This window comes from Phoca vitulina, unplaced genomic scaffold (genome assembly GCF_004348235.1).
Source record: "Phoca vitulina isolate PV1807 unplaced genomic scaffold, GSC_HSeal_1.0 scaffold2, whole genome shotgun sequence".
NCBI lineage: Eukaryota > Metazoa > Chordata > Mammalia > Carnivora > Phocidae > Phoca > Phoca vitulina.
The window spans coordinates 16,017,157-16,038,767 of NW_022589705.1; the positions used below are offsets into that span (position 1 = coordinate 16,017,157).

Below are 21,611 nucleotides of genomic sequence, written 5' to 3' on the forward strand. Positions count from 1 at the left end.
TGATGATGATGATGATTTTACAGGGGGATCGGGGATTTGATGGACTTCCGGGTCTGCCAGGTGACAAAGGTCACAGGGTAAGATATACCATTCTGTCACTTTGCATACAGGCATAATACAAGAATATTATGAATTTTTTTAGAATCTGTAGACTTTAAGAAATCAAAAAAAGAAAATTAATTTAGATATTTGTGCATCCAGTAATTTAGTAAATTATTACATCTACTGCATACTTGAAGAAAGATAAATAGAATTATACATGCAATAACAATATAAGTTCTTTAATTATTTTTAAACATTAATCATGCAAATATAAATTCAGGCAGAATCTTTATGTATGTGGAAAATATTGTATTCATAGAAAGACAAGTGTGGAGATTTAATTTTGCCTCTAATTTTTTGATAATCACCTTAATTTCCCTCTTACATTTTGTTTGTGGAAATATACTTGATAGAGTCCACTTTAGGCAGGCTATCATTAATATAACAATATACTGGGCACTGTATTTTATTATTCTAAGTTAGATGGTGCCCATAGATAGAAATACCACAGGCTAGTTCTTGTGATAATATGAGCTTGCAGTCCGGTGCAAGAGCTTATAATTTGCAAAAGCTAAACAAACCACCATGCTGAACAAGAATTCAGTGGATATTTTTAGTGGGAAATTAAGCAAAGAGGCAGTCTCTCAGACAAAGAAAAGCTTTGGACCTTCACATTTTTCTTCTCCAGAAGTTAAGAATGAGGATAAGACAAACTTTATGTAAATTGGAGAATATTAAAAGAAAAGAAAAACAGAAAAGAGAACACTATGGATGTCTAGGAAGATATTTAGTATATATCTACCCCATGTCAAGAGAAATACACAATTTTATTTTTTAAAAAATCCAAAATCTCTTTAGCTGTCTCTAGTTGTGCTGATTTATTATGAATCTTAGAAGCAGAAAAAATTTAAATTACATTAAAATCACTAAAGTGTATCTCTGTTTAAAACAATCTTCAGCAAAATAATTTTCTACATGATTTAGTTTGTAATAATTGTCTGAAAATTATTTTAGGTTTTTTTTCAAACCTTTTTGTTTTTAAAATTGAAGGAACATTTTTTTCTAGCATAGTAATATATAAAGTCAGTTAATATGAAATTATGATTTATCTCTGCAGCGTTCTGAGGAGGACAAAGAAAGTATACGTTTCCCTGCCAAATTATCTGTATATTCAGCAGGATAGCTGTAGGATAGATTTGTAAACATCTGCTTTATTTCATTTTCTAATCATATTTATATTTATTTAATAGGGTGAACGGGGTCCCCAAGGTCTTCCTGGTCCTCCTGGAGAAGATGGGATGAGGGTATATTAAACTTAATTTCTTTTAATAAATATCTGAAATTAAAACATAAGAGAAAAAAGTCATGTTGAATCGATGTATTTTCTAACTGTGTTACCCTCCCATTCATTTTGTCGATGACAGGGAGAAGATGGAGAAATAGGACCGAGGGGTCTTCCAGGTGAAGCTGTAAGCAACTTCCTTTCTTTTTAAAATAATACTTTGTCTTGGAAGAACAGTGACTGGTGTTATACATATAAAGTCAATAATAAACTCAGGTGGTTATAGCAGTCTTACCTAAGCTAACTAACCAGGTAATCGTTATGGGAAAACATTTTAAAAGGAGAGCACATAGAGCTTTGTTATAGAGAAAGTCTTAGAAATGGAGAGGAAAGAAATGTGGAATAGAACATCTTTTCAGCCAAAAATCTTACCTAGTTTTTGTTGCTGTTTCTTTGTTTTATCTTTTTTTTTTTTAATATCATCAATAGCTCCAGAATCTATCTATATATTTAGGATAAATGGATCTTACAACCAGAAGAAACAAAAAAGTAGGTGCCTAGTATATATCAGATATAAGGATAAAATAGGGTTTCCACCAAATTACACAAATGAGGAAACTAAATTGGGAAGGTTTACCCAAAGCTAGTTAATCAAAACACCAGACTAGAGCCAGGCCTCTTAATTTCAGTCCTAGCTTGTCACATTATAGCGCCTTTGAGTTGACAGGCTCAAGGGAATAGGAGAGGCAGTAAATGACTGTACTCATTTTTCTAAAGAAGGAAAAGAAGGTGGAGCACATGGAGGAAGGGAAAAAGAAGAGAAGAAATTGATTAAGTTTCAAGAATAACAATTTTAAAAAAATCTCTTAGGAAAATGATTTCTATTATCCGCATATATAGTTTATTTAAACACCTGTTTGTTTCTCTCCCTTTATGAATATTCTCTCAAGAAGGAATATAAAACAAGAAAATCAGGATTTTTTGATTCATATAATCTATCTGAATGAATAATAAGATTTAATAAGATTCAGGGTTGCCATTCAAGTCAGAAAATGACACAGAAGTGACAAAAAATATTAAGCTATTTCTTATTTTTAAAATTTCCCAAGTGACTCATATGTAGATTTATAGAACCAAAGATACAGAGTGTATATGCTAAAACTCTCTGTTATCCATTCTGACTTCTGGATCAGTATAAACATGAGATATTTGTGTTACATAAAAATGATATTTTAAACACCACAGGCAGTATGTTAATAGAAGATGTACAGATATTTTTACTCGGAACATTACATTCAAATTTCTTTGGAGGAGGAAGTGTATTTTGAGGGCATTTCTAATGAGGACATGCTTTTTTTTTTTTTTTTTCCTTCTAGGGCCCACGAGGTCTGCTGGGACCAAGGGGGACTCCAGGACCTACTGGGCAGCCTGTATGTATTGCTGGAAATATTCCGAATTTTCTAGGGAAACCTTGTTGTCAGATATTTTAAAGCTTAAGACCATGACAGCTTTCAGTAGACAGCTAGGTATTTACTGCTTTGTTATATTCTAAGACCTAATGATCCTGCCTATCAGTTAAACTGATTATTCTCCCCCCACCCCCTTTCTTTCTTTTCTCTTCTTTTTAGTTTATCTACTTTATTGTTTCATGTCAAATTTCCAACACACAGTGGAAAATGCTGCTAGGTTGTCTCCAATGTGGACATAGATAAGAGAGTATAGACCTTGTCTTTTTCCTCATCTCTAAATCCTAAAATGATTTTTAGTTACCCCAGGCTAGTGGGTGTCATGCTATTAGGTTAATTTTTTTTTTAAATTTTCTGTTGTAGCATTTAAACTTACAAATATCCATATATATATTATATATGTAATTACTTATACAAAATATTTGCACATATGTAAATATGTATATAAATATTTTTTTTTCTTTATTGAAGGGTATTGCGGGTGTAGATGGCCCCCCAGGACCAAAAGGAAACATGGTATGTAGAAACCATCTGTAAAATAACTCATTTCTGCAATCTAGGTACTAACAAACCGCTTCTGTTGCTAAATCTAAAAAAAAAAAAAAAATTCTTACAGTATTTTGCTAAGTCCATTAGCTTCTGCTAGCATTAATATTTACGAGATTTTCCAGATTCTCCATAGGGAAAATTGATTTGGGGACTGTTTTTCAAATGAGAAGAAAAAAAAAAAAAACAAAACATGTGAACTAACCCTATTAAAGACTCTCTATTTTTCTCTGGCAGGGTCCCCAAGGGGAGCCTGGACCTCCAGGGCAGCAAGGGAATCCAGGACCTCAGGTAAGTCCAAACCACTGCAGTTCCTTTGAGATAATGAGGTAAGAGGGTATCTTTTCATGAGAACATGGACAGCCTCAACATTTCCCTGTGTAGGGCTAGAAATGTTTGCAATGTGAAAGTAGGAAGATAATTCTTTTTTCTCTTTTTGAAAAATTTGAGCAAATTTGCAGAGGCCCCTTTTTTCCAAGAATAAAATGAATCATTCAGTGTTCATGGAATGCCGGCATGGATAGCCACACCTGCAGAAGGTTTCTGACTAGGATCGTATTACAGTCCCTCTGCCAGAAGAGTAGCCTGTGTAAAATGCCTCACAGTGTTCCAAAACTTTCTGGGAAGTGTGGGGAATGTATATAGATTCTCATGACTCATTTCATGTGAAACAGAAGGTTATTTTTCTATTTAAAAAAATGTGTTCTTATGATGTGGTTCCTGACATATGAAATAAATTCTTTTAAAATAGGGTCTTCCTGGTCCACAAGGTCCAATCGGTCCTCCTGGTGAAAAAGTAAGTTACTCTGTGGTTTTGGTAATGCCTAGTCACCAATTTTGGGTTGTCAACCTTAGGCAGAAACAAAGCCTGCCTTCTATTTTTGATAAGATGTCGAGATGGCTCAGCACATAAGGAATTAATCTGGAGTAAAACCTTGAGAGTACTGTGTGAGAAGTCATTCATACATCTCTGAACTATAAATGATAAAATTCACATAGTTCCATATGGATAGCTTCCAAATGTGACCTTCTCAGCCATATTAATTTTAGAAATGCACAGGTATGAATGACTGTTTTCTCTTCATTTTGGTTCTCCTTTTCTTTCTCATTATTCAAAAAAATGTCATTAGGTTTCCCTGCGACAAAGGGTTTCTAGCAAGATCTGATTAAGGGAAAATTGTGAAGTTATCATTCTCACCATTTTTCATGTATAAATGGCAAAGGATGTTCTTGTTAATAACTCAATGTCTGGATCAAAACAAGAATAAATCTTTAATTAAAGAGATGTCTTTCTCCCTGATTTCTTCTGCTGGATTCCTTAACTAATAGTTCCTGTCCCCTGTGGTTACAGCTCAGTGTTAGCTGGTTCCTTTTAATACCTTTCCCCCTTACTATCATTGATTTCTGTGAACATATTATTTTTTAAAAAATAAGCAGCTTTACCGGGGTGTAATTTCACATCATAAAATTTCACTCATTTTAAGTGTACTGGTCAATGATTTTTAGTAAATTTACACAATTGTGCCACAATCAAATTTTTTTAGAATATTTTTGCCACCCCAGAAAGAAACCTTATGTCAATTTGCACTCTCTGTTCCACCCACCAACTTAGACAACCACTGCTGTGCTTTCTGTCTCTGTAGATTTGCCTTTTCTGGACATTTAATATGAATGAAATACATGAATGAATTTAAAATATGAACTTAATCATATAAATGAATATAATATGTGGCCTTTGTGTCTGGCTTCTTTCATTTGGCATAAAGTTTTCGAGGTTTACTCATGTTGCAGCATACATCAATGCTTTTGCTCCTTTTCATTGTCAAATGCATTCCATTAATGGAATATACCACATTTTGTTTACTTATTTAGCAGCTGATGGACTTATGAGTTGTTTACTCTTTTGAGCTTTTATGAATAGTGCTGCTATGAATATTTGCATATAGGTCTTTGTGTGGAACTTATTTTGATTTCTTTTGGGTAGACACACAGAAGTGGAATTTCTGGGTTATATGGTAAATTTAATGCTTAACATTAGAAGAAGTTTCCAAACTGTTTTCCAAAGTAGTTGCACCATTATTTCATTCCTATCAGGAATGTATGAGGATTCTAGTTTCTCCAGACCTTCATGAATGTTTGCTTTCCTTCTTGATTATTGTCACTCTTCTTGGCGTGAAATGGTATCTCATTGTGGTATTAATTTGCATTCCCCTAATCACTAGTGATGTTGAGCATCTTTTCATGTGCTTATTGGCTATTTCTATATCTTCTTTGGTAAAATATCTATTCAAATACTTTGGTAATATTCTAATTGAGTTATTTATCTTATTATTATGTTATGAGAGTTAACATCAAATTTAAGTGGTCTTTAAGGTACTTTTTTGTGCATATTTTCTGTATGGTACAGAGATCTATTGGAAAGTGCCCTATGAATTAAAGATGCACCAAAAGTGATTTCAAATCTTTACTTTAGACCAGAAATTTTAACTTGGGCATCTTTTACCATACTTTAGATTAGCTCATCATGAACATACTTTATTCATAATAAATTGTATTTGAGCATAAGTCTATTAAATTTGCTACCATGAATTGGATTCTTAAGAGGAATTTGCTTTTAAGGTAAACTAGGATATCTAAATTCCGTTTGTCGAGCCAAAGGCAAAATATAGGAACTGGTTCACTGTACTTGTGGTAGGAAGAGAGCTGTCTTCAGCCCAAGCAGCTTATTTTTCCAATCTGAATGTATCCAGCTTGTGGGTTCAAAGACAGTCTCTTTTCATCAAAAGAAGAAAGGAACTCAAGAACATGAGAGACGCATGTTCTATTTATACTGCATCTATGATATATATTTTTTTATTTTGCATCTATATGACTTTATTTTCTTTATGATACACTGTATTCTGTTCATTCTGGCTTAAGAACCTTATCTCCCAAAACTTGGTGAATGGTGTTTTCAGCTGGATCATGGTATAATCTAACAAATAAAATATAAATATTGTCATATATTTTAAATTGCCACTAACTTTTATATTTTTGTCTTAAGTTATTATAGCCTGTACTTTTATTATATTTGTGATAAAATATTTTATAAATGTTGTTAATTAACTAAATTAGATAAAACAACTATATTCTTTATCCTGACATAACTTAAATATCTTGAAAGTTTCCTGTGATTTGATTTATGATGTCATAATTTACATCACTCATATATTAATTGCTTTAGAGAAAACAAATAATATTATATAACTTTCTGAGTTAAGAATGAAATAATAAGACACAAAATAAATATCAAAGGCAAGGGCTTTGAACATGAATACGGATCTGGGTTCACTTATACTGCAACTCTGTCACATACTAACATTGGTTAATTTACCCAAACTCTTTAGACAAGGATACTTTATGGAATTGTTTGAGACTTAAAATGGACTTTATATCAAAAAAAAAGGACTGTGTATCTTATCTATCTATCTATCATCTATCTATCATCTATCATCATCATCTACCTATCTATAAATTGCTTAACATAATGCATAGAAACATAATAAATTTTCATTATTTTATTAAAATCTAAAAAATATGACACATGAAAAGATGCTCAACATCACTCATCATTAGGGAAATACAAATCAAAACTACAGTGAGATATTACCTCACACCAGTGAGAATGGTTAACTTAATTTTTTTAAAAATCATTTTATAGCTCAAGATTTTTAATATTTCTAGTCCCTTAAATATAGCAACAACAAAAAATCCATGTAGTATTGCCCATAGATCATCGTCATAAAATATCACAAGTGCTGGTAAGAGTAATTACTGGAATATTTCTGCATTTGTACTTTACATCTCTTTTTGAAGAAATAAGACCATTGTCTTGAAAGCAAAAGATAATTTATGTGACAGACAAAATACTATCATTAAAAATATAGTGTTTTACAATGGTCATGACATGTTAGATTACTTGACTGAAAATGACTTTGCAGAGTGGTAAATGGAAACATTTAAATCCTTTAAATGAGATGCAGTTAACCTCAGTTATAAAATATAAATTGTTCAATTTAAAGGTTATCCTCAATTTTTTTGTTGTTCTGTTGTGATTTAAGTTACATTTCTTGTAAACTCTAGTTTATCAGTCTATATAAATATAACACTTTTCCTAAATACTCTCTGAGAATGGAAATGGATATTGTGTCCAATATCTAGGCTTGCTTATGTAGCTTTTCCCTTTCAATTGTTTCTAAATTCTGCCTAATTACTTGACCAGTAAGCAATAATTGTTTGGGCTCTGGAGACTTGATAAGTTCATTATTCTCAGCAGAATGCCTATTTTCCTATCAAGAAAAGTTTACTTCTTGTGGTAGCCATTCTTACTATGTTCCAACTGTAGTAATGGCATGTTAAAAGACATTTGAAACCATCATGGTTAAAAAGAAATTAGAGTAATGAGTAGAATAGTTATTAGTGTTAATAGTTGCATATTAGGTTATGTCCTTTGACATCAAAATATTAGATTTGTTTTTCTTTGTGTCCTATGAATAACTGTCACAATATATTTCTTAACACATTTTAATAATTGGTTATGTTCCATCAATGTTACCATATAATTATTTGAATTAGCACTTATCAATATCTTTGATGGAAATAAATCAACATATTCCTGACCTATATTGTCTTTCTTTTTATTCTCTAAGCTCTAGTTTATTGTGGTAGGCAAAAACTAATTTGCTAATTTAAAAGAAGATACATTTAGGACTACAAAGCAGACCAAAAACTAGCATGTTTTTGACATATGTAAAATTTGGTTTTCATTTATCTCAATATAATGTTTTCTACATATATTTAAAAGTCATTTAAATGTTTATTGCTTATAGATAAAAGCTAGAGACTTGTTAAGAATTTTATTAATCGTATATTCCTATGTAAAAGCCAGACTTCTCATTATTCTCATTTTTTAAAATAAAATGTTCTCTTTCTCTATTTGATTAGGGACCACAAGGAAAACCAGGCCTTGCAGGACTTCCTGGTGCTGATGGGCCTCCTGTAAGTAATAGTTACTTGTCATTAAAATTTCTATATATTACCTTCAAAAATAGATTTTCCATGTATTTTGGAAGTGATTTTCTGAAAACAAATTAAACCAGTAATGAAACATTGATCCCTCTAAAATTACCATTTCATCATATCACTTCCATATTGCAAAATCTTTAAGGATCATGCAGTGGTCCTTGGATAAACTCATTCTAGTACTCTGGTGCCAGAATCTCAAGATCTTCCTACTTCCTCATGAACCATCAGTTCCAGGCAAGCAGATCCACTCCCTTTTCTCTCAGCATTCTCAAAATGTCTTTATTGCTAAACCTTTCCTGTGACCTTTTTTTTTTTTTTCCATAGGAAGCACTTTCCCATTCTCTCTCATTTTTCAAAGTACATGTTTCCTGAGGGTCCAGTAGTAATTTCTCACCATTTGTAAATTTCCTCAACCATCTTCCATGAATATTCCTCAAACTTCAGAGATTTCTACCTTTTCTAGAAATATAGCAATGTTTATTGTACCCCAATGTATAATAATAAAAATGTGTAATGGGGTGCCTGGGTGGCTCAGTTGGTTAAGCGACTGCCTTCAGCTCAGGTCATGATCCTGGAGTCCCTGGATCGAGTCCCGCATCGGGCTCCCTGCTCAGCAGGGAGTCTGCTTCTCCCTCTGACCCTCCCCCTCTCATGTGCTTTCTCTCTCTCATTCTCTCTCTCTCAAATAAATAAATAAAATCTTTAAAAAATTATAAAAATGTGTAATTACATAATATCTGTAGTTGTTATTTTTTTAAAAAAGATTTTATTTATTTACTTGAGAAAGACAGAGTTTGTGACAGAGATAGTGAGAAGAGAAGCATGAGCGGAGAGGAGAGGGAGAAGCAGGCTCCCCACTGAGCAGGGAGCCTGATGCGGGATGGTTCATGACCTGAACCAAAGGCAGACACTTAACCGACTGAGCCACCCAGGTGCCCCTGCAGTTGTTATTTTTAAAAATTTGTTATTTATTTTTTTAAAATTTTTAAAAATTATGTTATTTATGTTTCTTTTATTTTCCTCAAACTACTTATATTTTTGAGCTAGGATCCAAAATTTTTACTCGGTGTAATTCTGGTGGAGTTACACATTTTTGTTTACTGACTCTCAATAATTTTATTATTAAAACTATTAATGTTTGTGATCTTGCTATATTTTCTTTTTTTTTAACAATTTCAAGTTCTTGCTATATTTTCAAATGTCCCATTCATATGCCTTAGCTGCCTTTTGAAGATGCATGTTTGATTATTTGATCAATATGCAAAATAGAAGTCATATTGAAATAAATATCTTTATGTAAGAACTAATTGATACTGGCATTGAATTGTTAATGGATGTTCTGTATTATTTTATGTACTTGTCCCAAACTCTCTCAAATACATTATATAGTTGGTGAAACTTATATCCATAAAATATAAGCTTATTATGTTTCCTTCCAAATGCAATTTCTAATGTTATTTAAAGCCGTATGCCCTGATGCAAAACGTTCAATATCTTTTGAAACAATAGATTTGAAAAAAAAGGAACAATTTTGTAGTGTTATAAGCTACCATTAATATTACATCTTACCAGTATTATGTTTTTACTAAATATAGGGTCATCCTGGAAAAGAAGGCCAGTCTGGAGAAAAAGGTGCTCTGGTATGTTACAAAGTATCCATGTAAATGTCCTGTCACCTTATGTCTAAGAGAAAATGCCTTACTTTGGTCATCTTTATGACATATATTCTTCTAGGATCACTTAGGGATAGGAATACTGGAAAGTAAGTACCAGAAAATAGTTTGTATCTACCTTTAAACATGTCTTTACTTTCTAAAGACTTTCACTGTCGTTTAAATATAAATCATGTCCTGGTAGTTATTTTTGTTTAGGGTGTAATGAACAGATGTGTCTTAGATAGATAAGTTTTAATTTTGTATTAGTAATTTTATAAACTAGACTGTATTCTTTATTTTTTAAATAAATATTCTCATGATCAGAGATAAATCCAGATTCTGCATATGTAGTATATGTGGAATAAATTACCACAAATGATAACAATGAAATTGGGTAAGAATTACTAAATATCAATAAACTGTTTATGTCACCCCAATTTTATCTTTACTTATTACTCTCTGGTAATTTATAAAAAAGAGGAGATTTTATTGTAAGAGCAATGATTATCAAAATATCTAAATAAAATATTAAAATAAGAGCTTATTTATTGTTAATACTATTTTGGATTACAAGAGAAGTGGGTAAGATCATTTTGTTTAGAGTGGCTACTTTTAGACTCATTAAAATAGCATTAAAAGACAGCATTACTATAGAAATTATATATTTTTAAAAATTGTTTCCTTTAGGTAAACTAATTAAATGAAACCGGCTGTGGAAAATATATAATTTTGGTCATCTTCTTTTTTTTTTTTTTTTTTAAAGATTTTTTATTTATTATTTATTTGAGAGAGAGAGAATGAGAGAGAGCAAGCACACATGAGAGGGGGGAGGGTCAGAGGGAGAAGCAGACTCCCCGCCGAGCAGGGAGCCCGATGCGGGACTCGATCCAGGGACTCCAGGATCATGACCTGAGCCGAAGGCAGTCGCTTAACCAACTGAGCCACCCAGGTGCCCTATAATTTTGGTCATCTTCTTGATGACGTGAATTCTACAAAAGTTATACCAGTTTTCTATTACAAATATTTGTCTATTGTAGACATTGAAGACACTAGATATTTTCAGGTTTAGAAAATTAGTTATTAATTATATAATTATTCACTTTATTTTATATATAATGTTTATCTTATTTTGCATAAATATATGACAATAAATTTGGAGTAGGTAGGGCTAGTCACATGGTTTGTTCATCATATTTGACTTTAGAAACAAATGATAAACTCCCTAAGTAATCTCTACCAATAGTAGAAAAATGCCATCTTTTTGTAGATTATTTGGTAAAAAATAGTGTGGGAATGAGTAGCACTTTCAATGTATTCTATATTTAAATAGCAATCGGTCTTTTTTAGGGTCCACCTGGTCCACAGGGTCCTATTGGCTACCCTGGTCCCCGAGGAGTAAAGGTAAATGTGATTCTTCTTCACATCATTTAATTTCAATGCAAAATATTATAATCATTTAATTCTTCTAATTTATTCCATAGGGAGCAGATGGTGTCAGAGGTCTCAAGGGATCTAAAGGTGAAAAGGTAAAATATAATTTATTTAGGTGATTTTAATTGCCATATATCTATTAGACCAAAAATTTAAATTTATTCAACAGATATTTCATTTCCCAATATATATTAAATAATTACTTGATACCAGACAATGCAAGCCTGATTTTGTATTGTGTATCCTGCAAATTTTTTTGAAGAAAGATTATACCTTGGGATGAGGACTAAATTATAGAAGAGAAGCAAAGATATGTCATAAACAGAATTAATCCTGTATCCCTTTTTTTCTTACATGTGTTTACCTTTTATAAATCATAGAGTTGCCTTATGAATAAATTAGCTACAGGGTTTATACAATATCCAGCTGTATGCATAACAGGAATGTTTATTCCTTTCTGTCTTTACTAAAATCCCCAAAGTTCTTAAGCTGAAATGCAGTGCAAAATTTAGAAGTACCCTAAATCATTTGGAGGAAGAGGAAGTCTTTTACATTATACTGTATGCAAAGCAAAAGTATTAATGAGAAGGAAATAAAGATTAAAACTAGGCAGAGGTGGATGAAAGAATGTGGGATTTTTTTATAGAGCATTTGTAGTTTGTCTTTGGACAAAGAAACTGAAATTGAGATTTTTTTTTTTACATAAATGCCTAATGTCAGTGTAGATCCCCCAAATCCTTTAGTGATTATGTTAAAATAAAATGACATTACTCACAGTCAGTATTATAAATGCTTACTACAATATTACATTTAAAGATTAGGGTTTAAAATAAAATGTTTGTAGTTTTGTTGAAAAATTATGGAATATAAATTTTGATATTAAGGATAACTTTATTCCCATAGTCATAATGTTGTAAAAGTGCACACACACACACACACACACACAAAGCGCCTTGTGTGGATTTGATATCAATAAGGAGTGGATAACAAGAAGGGATGGACGTCTACCCATTATAATTTATTTTTCTGAAAAAATAAAAAGTAACATATTGACACATTGTCAAGTTATGCAATTATATCCAGTTCTATTGTATGAAAAATGGCATTTGAAATGAACTCAGCTACTTTAATGAGAATCCCAATTCATTCTTATCATCACAGATGAACTTCAGGATATAATGTCTTCCTGAGTTGGTAGCTGAGCACAATAACTGATCAGACAGGGGTGAACTTGTAATTATTTGCAGATGGCTGTGCAAAAAAAAAAATATATATATACATGTATGTGTATATATATATATATATATATATATTTATATATGCACACATATATGTATCATCTCTGGAATTTTTCTTGTTTTTTTTTTGAAGATTTCATTTATTTATTTGAGAAAGAGACAGAGATAGTGAGAGAGAGCAGGAGTTGGGAGGAGAGGGAGAGGTAGAAGCAGGCTCCCCGCTGAGCAGGGAGCCCGATGTAGGACTCGATCCCAGGACCCTGGGATCATGACCTGAGCTGAAGGCAGACACTTAACTGACTGAGCCACCCAGGCACCCCTGGAATTTTTCTTGTTAAAACATTTAAGTATCAATTCAAATTTGGCTCTGGAATAAGTGTCTTCCAAAGATTTTTAGGAAAGACAGTGTTTAAAGGAAAGGTGTTTAATTGGGATGGGAAAGTTGTGAACTTGCTGGAAAAAGGGGTAATGGCAAAATGACAGAGGTAAATAAAATTGTAGATGACAAGATACATGTGAAGAGAAACAACCAGGGGAAAAAATGTGTACTGCTTATATGTAGAAAAACAATTTGACATCATTGGTTGTTTTGAATGGTGTATGGTCTTAGAAGCAACAAGTAGATGTAGAGAAAAAGAACTAAATTTTAAATTGAGAGTTAAAGTTCTGAGTTCCATTATAGTTCTCATACTAACCAGACTGGTAAACTGAGGCAGATTGTCTCATTTCTCTGAGACTTATTTTAAATATGTAAAATGAGGACATTGTTCTAAAAAATCACTCAGGTGTTTTTCAGCTATACCTTTTATTTTATCCTTTATTTTATTTACATCTGTTATTTTATCTAATCTAGGTTTAGAGAAAATTTATCTAAAAGTTAATGGAAACTTTTTTCTAGTGATAAGAGTTGTCCCTATTTTCAGACTCGGTGAAAAATCATTAAATCTTTATGAATTTTAATATCTATTATTTATTTTCTGAGTATGTATTATAATTGACTATCTCAAAAGAGGTAAGGAAGTTGAAACTTTTTTCTTTTTACACATAACAACTTTAATTGTTAACTTAAAGGTGAAATAGAAAGTTAGTACCCTAACTAGGATTAAAATTCTCCATTGTTCAGACAGATGTGTTCCTTAGACCTTAAGCAACGTAATCCAATGAACCAAATGGCATAGACAAATTCCTCTTTTACTCATCTTCTAAAACTGTTTCCTTTCTTCTTTTCTGAAGATTAATTTAGACCTAACAGTTTTAGGACCTAATAGTTTAGGACTTAGTAACTTATGGTGTCACTTGTTTTAAAAAATTGCCACTTATTGTAAGGATATACCTAATATTTAAGTCATCTAATTTATTTCTTACTTGCTTCTCTATTTTCTAATTGTGAATGTATTGAAAACAAAAGTGTGACAGAAATAGCATCCAGTCCATATGTTCTCTCCTGAAACAAAAATTTCTGCCTGGAAAAATCCTAAAAACTGTTATTGATTTTTTGACTTACATAGCAGTGTTCTTTAAACTAAATTTGGCAACTGTGTAATTACCCTTCTCTCTAGGGAGAAAGTAATGAAGACAATAGTCAATAGGAAGTTAAATGGTCATTTTCAGCTTTTAAGCCTCTATTATTGCCCAATTGCATTCAGTACAGAGAGAATCCACAAACATCCCACTTTATAGCCAGAATGTTGAAAACCTCATGCTTTTGTCTTAAAGGAAACTTCTAGACCTGTTAGAATTTTTGGTTTAGGCGAAATACCAGATGGAATCACTTTTCTAGGATTAGGTCTCGTATATTCATAATTACCTAATATTTTCTGGACCTTAACATACCTTGCTAAACACACACTGAGGCATGTTCACTTAGTAAAAGTCCATTTAGTAAATGCTTATTAAATATCATGGATGGTTATTAAGGATCAAAAATGTATGAGGCTCTGGAGGTGCAGAGGCTAATTAGGCATAAGTCTTTATTTCTACCATTTAGTAGAAGAAAAATCTATGCTCTACTAAATGCAGAATGGCATGTTGTTACAATAATAAATGCTTAGAGGGAGCACACAGGACAGAGGGGTTAATTTTGAGTGGGGGATAGGGTGGAGATTGAAGTCGTGAGAAATTTCATAGCAGAATTATGAACTGAGTCTTGAGAGAAGAGTAGAGGTAAACAGAGGTAGAAAGAGAAGATAAAGGATTTGCAGGTGTGTGTATGACAATGGCAACCCATGCAAGAATTGCAAATGGAGGGGCACTTGGGTGGCTCAGTCAGTTAAGTGTCTCCCTTCAGTTCAGATCATGATCTCAGGGTCCTGGGATTGAGCCCCGCGTGGGGCTTCCTGCTCAGTGAGGAGTCTGCTTCTCCCTCTGCCCCTCTCTCTCAAATAAATAAATAAAATCTTAAAAAAAAGTTACAAATGGAAATATAGGTAATTCAGTTTTTCTAGTACTCAATCTCAGGGTGTTGGGTGGAGGTTAAGGGGAGATGTGAGACCAAAGATAAGACTGCCAAAGTGAACAAACAAGGGCTAGATCATGGTCAGAAGGGGAGGGGAATTGGCAGTTTACATTCATTATTAGCAATTTGGAACCATTGAGGTGCTTTAAAGTCAAAATTGATGTCATCAATTTTGTTTTTTACAGAGATCATTTGGCAGCAGAATGTGGAAGTATATGTACCAATCTTGCTAGCTCTGTTCACATACCCGACCAGACATGTCCTTTCCTCAAACTCTGCAAGTCACATCCATTCTCTAACTCCTAATTAAGATACTAACTCCCCTCTCAAGCCTTCTTCAATTAACTTCTTGCCTCACTCCCACCAACACCAGAACCACCACCACCACCACCACCATCATCATCATCATCATCAAGTCTTTCTTCTCTGAACACCCATCCTACTCCATTTGTACCAAAATTAATGCAAATGTTCTACCTTCAGTTTTATTGTTAAAATAAAAATCTTGAAATACTCCATGATACTCTGAACAGAGTAATGCTCAGTTAATGCTATTGAAAAATTGAGTGGTTATTCCTTAGAAATTTAATTTTTTTATATAATTTTCTTGGAATTAAAAGACAGTAAGTTTGTTCATGAAGCTTAGTTTTAGAAGTCTAGATTTCACTAAGAATGGTATGAAGTATTTCCATAGTCAAAATATCTGCTCTCTTTAATTAAAGAAGCCCCAATTTTCAGTATTACTGGTCTGTTGTGATAATGAGCATTCTCTATGTACATGTAAAGGATAATAGTGGTTTGCTTATTCTTTATCTGAAAAGAGATTGTAATATAGAACACAAGTTGAGCTAGAAGGCATTTATCTAAAGCACATGTTACAAAATGCATGATATAATATTCTTTGGTTTGAATTAGTAAATTAAGGGTAAAGACATTTTATTTGGTAGTCAAAAGTTCTTGTATTCCAAAGTTAAAATGATAATTATTTAAATTATTTAAATATTTATTCTTTCTTTGTTCAAATGGCATAGGATATATGTTGTTATAAAGAAAATGGTTATTTCCCCCATAAGATAAAGAAAATTTAATGGACACATTTGAGAAAAATTTCCTAGAGCAACTTAAAGGCAATAATAGCAGAAAATGAGAGGATATGGGTGACAAAGGTTAGAATAGGGAGAAGGAAGTTTCACAACATGATTCACATTTCTCAAAACAATTTTCCCTAAATTATCAGTGTTTGTATTTTATCTAGCCATATTTTAGATTCATTAAACAAATCATTCAACACCTGTTTCATTACTTTTATTTTTCAGGGTGAAGATGGTTTTCCAGGTTTCAAAGGTGACATGGGTCTTAAAGGAGATAGAGTAAGTAAGAAGAAAATTCATACCAGAACATACACTTACGTGTGTGTGTATATGTGTGCATGTGTGTGTGTATATTCTTATAATTAAATATAGCAAGCACAGGATAAATAAAAATGTTCATACTATCTGAGACTTTGCTGCTTTGGTTTTTATATGAAGATTAGACATACTAATTTTTGTGGACGTAATATGGTCTTTCAGATTTTATATTAAATTTCCATGTGTCTTATAGCCTATGTGTGTGTGTGTATACAAAGTTGAGTAGTACCGTTTATAGATATTTTCTAAATTGGTGATCAAATTGCTTAAAAGAAGTAGTTTGATAGATTTCTTATAAATTTCGTAGGGAGCTGTGTTGCTTGGAAACCATATATTTGCAACTTTCTTGAACTTCCATTATTAGTGATCTTGAATTTTTGAGTGTAAAGATGGTATACTTTTTTTTCTGGTAATGAGTGTCTAGAAAACAAACAAAAATCTGAGTTACCCAAAGTAAGCTAAGCTAAGTGTTTTATTGGGAAGATTTATTTTATATCTAATTCAATAATACCTAATATCAAGGAAGCATACTGCCGAATATTTTTGTTTCCCTAAAAAATACGTGATGCCTGTTTCCAGAATGGGGGCAGTAACTTACACATTTCAAGGTGAAAACCAAAGTCTAAAATGAAGACATTTTTCTTGTGTTCCAAACAGTGATTTCCAAAATTGCTATTGTCAGAAAAGAAAATTATTTTTTCCTACTAGCCTGCTAGGTTCTTAGGCTGGGGCCCTGTAAAATTAGATTGACAAGAGACAGATTAACAAGAGAAAAACAAACAAGTTTTCTAGCATGTGCCTCACATTTACACATGGGAACGCTCCATGATAATTAACTCAAAGGGGTGGTTAGAATTTGAGTTCATATGGCATTTTAGCAAAGGAAAAAGAGACATGACAAGGAAAAGGACTTTGAGTTTCTAGGGCTGCAAATTGTGGGAAGGCAGATATATGGAAAAGTAATGGTAGATAAAAGCTAGTTAATAAAGTTCGTTGTATAGACTCCTCTGGTATCTGCTGTTGGCTCCAGACCACAAGTCTAGCAGTCTCCAGTGATTAACTTTTGTCCTTTCTTGTAGAAAGGGGCGGAAAGGCACCTTTGCAAATCTGTATCTTGCTTTTAGCACCTTCTCTTGCTTCTGCTTCTTCTCAATTGCCTTCAACTCAAAATAATCTTCACTCCCACATGGCATATTTTGGGGTTGAATATTCTGCCACCCTCCACAATCTAACCTTGATTTTTACTTTTTTCTTTAGCAACAGAGATATATTAAAATTACTTTAACATGAAACATGGTAACATCGGACTTTTGTAGGTTTTCAAATGTCAGACTATAAATAGTTGACAACTGAATAGTTGTTTATTTACTAATGGAAAGATTGATAAAATCAAAGATCTTGAAACCTCTTTGTCCTAAATAAAACATGCGTAAACAAATGAGGAGTTGAAGAATACGACTTTTTGATAGACTATACTCTCTGTTATACAATCTCTAATATATTTAAATTACAAGAATGTTATTACTCTATTTCAGGGAGAAGTTGGTCAAGTGGGTCCAAGAGGAGAAGATGGCCCTGAAGGACCCAAAGGTCGAGCAGGTCCAACTGGAGACCCTGGTCCTTCTGGTCAAGCAGGAGAAAAGGTCAGTGAACAACTTTAAATTCCCAGGTGCTCTTGCAGATGATGTTTCATTGTCATTTAAAAATATTTTTAGTCATCCATGTCAGAAATCTGGAGGATTCTATTACTTTTCAAGCATATCCATATACTGTTAGGAGTATAACCATTAGATGGGTCCATTTATCCTTTTTCACTCTCCCTTGTTGCCCATCCCCTCTGTTCTCCTTGGCTATGCAGAATCAGCAGCTCTTCAAGCTCTTGCACATTAGAGGTTGAAAATTTGAGTGTGAGTAACAAAGGATCAAAGAATCAATGAAAGATGGTCTACTTACTGTTTTGGAAGAAGTGGAATCATCTTTACTCCTCGAGCCAAAATGTACACTTTCTATTTTTTTCACATAAACATGCATTTTCACAGAGCAAGTGTTTTTAAAAAAATCCTGATGTCCAAGCCCAACTTCAAGAGATTTTAATTTTAGTCTGGGGTTAACCCAAGCATCGCCATGTTTTAAAACATCCCAGGTAATTCTAATACTCATTGGTTTCAAAGCCATTGTGCTATATGTAATATGTCAAAAAATATTTTCAACCATTACATTTACATTTACATGTAATATTACACAACATTGAAATTATGCCTTTATTGAGAATTTAGTGATGTGATGAACACTTTATAAATGTAGCTACAAAGTTAAATTAAAAAGGAACAAGAAATGTCTGTGACAGGTGTTATCCTATTACACTAAAGGATAATATAAATAATAATTATTTCTTGGTGGTATAATTCAGATGATTTCCTTCCTTTTAATATGTATATCTACTTTCCAGATTTTCCGTATTGAGCACGCCATTATTCTATAAAGTATGGAAATTCCATGCTACTTAATAAAATTTTAACCTCCCTTCTTGCCATCCTGTCTCAGAAGAAAAATGTATGAGGATCATACAGGCACTGTGACTAGATAAGTAAGAAAAAATTTCCCCATGTCATTAGGAATCCTGACTAGTGGTTCTTCTACAGTTTCACCCTCTCAGCTGCCAATTATGAACTGATGAATAATGTCATTGTGTTTAGGCAGGAGAAGGAAAGAATGGGAGAAAACAAGGGCTTACAAGGCCTTCCACTTCAAGTACTCACTTGTCAATAGTTTTAGACTATTCTGGACCTTGCTCTCATCCTTGCTCCACTTGATTTGTATAAATGATCCCACCACCTCTTCAGAGGTATCAGGACTTTATCCCACAGTTCTTCATTTTTAATATTTCTTTTTTTTCCATTATTATTTCCCCTTTATCGAAGTTGCCTATCCCCATATTGAAAATGCAAACAAATTTTCTGTCTGGATTTATTTTGAAATAACTCTAAAGTGAAGAGTTTAAATGGTAATACAGTAATTAACATAGAACACAAAGCCTTTATGATCATAATTAGAGAATTTCATTAACCTTGAAATCAGTGGCATAAAACAGATATGATAACTTAATATATCCAAAGGGACATCATTATAAGCACGCTTCTTAGGGCTTGTTTGCATATTTTCCATCTGAAGGCTGCTTCCCTATGCAGTGTTGATCAACTCTAGTTCAATCTCTAATAACAAGGTCATAAACTATATTCCTATTTTCTTGCTTTCATTCATCTAGTAAAACATTTATTGTTTATAGTGTTACTGCTCAACTTTTACCGTTGTATGTAGTAATTTGGATTTGTTTTTGTTTCTGTTCTTATTTTGTTTAAATGTACATGGAAAGTAATGATACTATGTGCTTCCTAATGTTTAAGAGTTTCGTAGATAATATTTTATATATGAAGTGTGTTTTTGTAAAATCTTAAGGAAAATAAGTCAAAGTAAAATTCCACAAACATATTTGATTCACTTCATGCAACTTAATTTAATTTTCTCTCTACTTGTATTTTTAAATTAATGCTTTGTTCCAGGGGCAATTTTCTCAGTATAGTGTTTTAACCTTCTTGGTATTTCTTACACATCTTTGGAATTTGGTAAAGGTAATTTACCATTTGTTTTAGCACTTTAAGAATGAAAGGTAATCTCATTGCACTAGAAGAAAATTGTGGCGCATTTAAGTCTTAACCCGCAGGAATTAACACTCCACAAAATCATTACTATTTAGCTGTAGTTTGCAACATTTGATATATCTGATAACCCAGATTTATCCAGATGTTTGAATAAAAGAAGAAACGTTGCTCAAAAATTAGGTCAGAATTTCTTGTATAGTTATTTGAACTACAGTGAGAAATAGTTAAATAACTCATGATTGCTTGCTTTATATTTACTGTGAGAAATGAAATAATTTTATCAAAAAGATTCACTTTAGTTGAAACAATAAAAACTAAATGTAGTTCTAACTACATCAACTAACTTTAAATAGTTTTTTTTTTTTTTTAAAGATTTTATTTATTTGAGAGAGAGAGCATGAGAGGGAGGAGGGTCAGAGGGAGAAGCAGACTCCCTACTGAGCAGGGAGCCCGATGCGGGACTCGATCCCGGGACTCCAGGATCATGACCTGAGCCGAAGGCAGTCGCTTAACCAACTGAGCCACCCAGGCGCCCCTAACTTTAAATAGTTTTAATGTTGAAAAAGCTTAGGCATTTTCTTTGTTCATGCTTAAGAGTTAATGGTCCTAGAATTCTCTTTAGCTCAGGGTTCTGTGTCCTCAAAGAAGGCACTGCCACTTAAAAGTTAAGTTAGCAAACATTATAGAATTAGAAATATGTCCAAAACAATTTTCCCTATTTAAATGAGGAAATATAATGTAAGTAAAGTATGGTGAAAACTTGCAAATCTTCCTTTTGAGTGTTCAGATATGTAGTTCTAACTTTTAGAAAAATGACTGAACTCATCGTTGATACTTAATTCAACTTAGAATTTTTATTTGTTATTATTTTTTTTAACTTTAGGGGAAACTTGGTGTTCCAGGATTACCAGGATATCCAGGAAGACAAGGTCCAAAGGTAAAACAATTAGGTTGATTTTTTCTTGATTTTGTAGAAATTAATCACAGATAATTACCTTTCAGTTTTTAACATCGAGATGATAAATCCTTAAAATATAATTTCACAGGGGAAAGACATGGGGTATGTTGGTGCCTGGTGTGCAGGGAGCTCAGAGAGCCTAGGTGATTATGGATTGGAGTATTGTAGCAGACAGCGTCATGAAAGGAAGGCATAGTCAGCTACTTCCTTGTTACTGGAATAAGGACTATTCCAGGGTGACATACTAGTATATCTAGAAGTTATAATGGGGATGATAGGGATAGAGAATAGCTTTTGATTTCATTTCTAGTACCCTAAGGGTTGGAATTGTCACTTGCTTTAAAAAAAAAAAAAAGAATTACAATACATCTTTCATCATTTTTATTTTCCCTCATTTCCACGGTAT

General features: G+C 32.7%; 1 protein-coding gene across 6 annotated transcripts in view; it reads left to right on the forward strand.

Moving 5' to 3' along the window:
- Window positions 1-21,611, forward strand: part of COL11A1 (collagen type XI alpha 1 chain) — a 201,881-nt gene that overhangs the window by 90,211 nt on the left and 90,059 nt on the right. For all 6 annotated transcript variants that reach the window (XM_032422477.1, XM_032422458.1, XM_032422466.1 and 3 more), the window contains 14 exons: window positions 24-77; window positions 1,293-1,346; window positions 1,467-1,511; window positions 2,701-2,754; window positions 3,262-3,306; window positions 3,574-3,627; window positions 4,088-4,132; window positions 8,320-8,373; window positions 9,996-10,040; window positions 11,403-11,456; window positions 11,537-11,581; window positions 16,496-16,549; window positions 18,124-18,231; window positions 21,131-21,184. In XM_032422477.1, coding sequence (XP_032278368.1) covers window positions 24-77; window positions 1,293-1,346; window positions 1,467-1,511; window positions 2,701-2,754; window positions 3,262-3,306; window positions 3,574-3,627; window positions 4,088-4,132; window positions 8,320-8,373; window positions 9,996-10,040; window positions 11,403-11,456; window positions 11,537-11,581; window positions 16,496-16,549; window positions 18,124-18,231; window positions 21,131-21,184 — 765 coding nt within the window. The remainder of the gene's footprint in view (window positions 1-23; window positions 78-1,292; window positions 1,347-1,466; window positions 1,512-2,700; window positions 2,755-3,261; window positions 3,307-3,573; window positions 3,628-4,087; window positions 4,133-8,319; window positions 8,374-9,995; window positions 10,041-11,402; window positions 11,457-11,536; window positions 11,582-16,495; window positions 16,550-18,123; window positions 18,232-21,130; window positions 21,185-21,611) is intronic.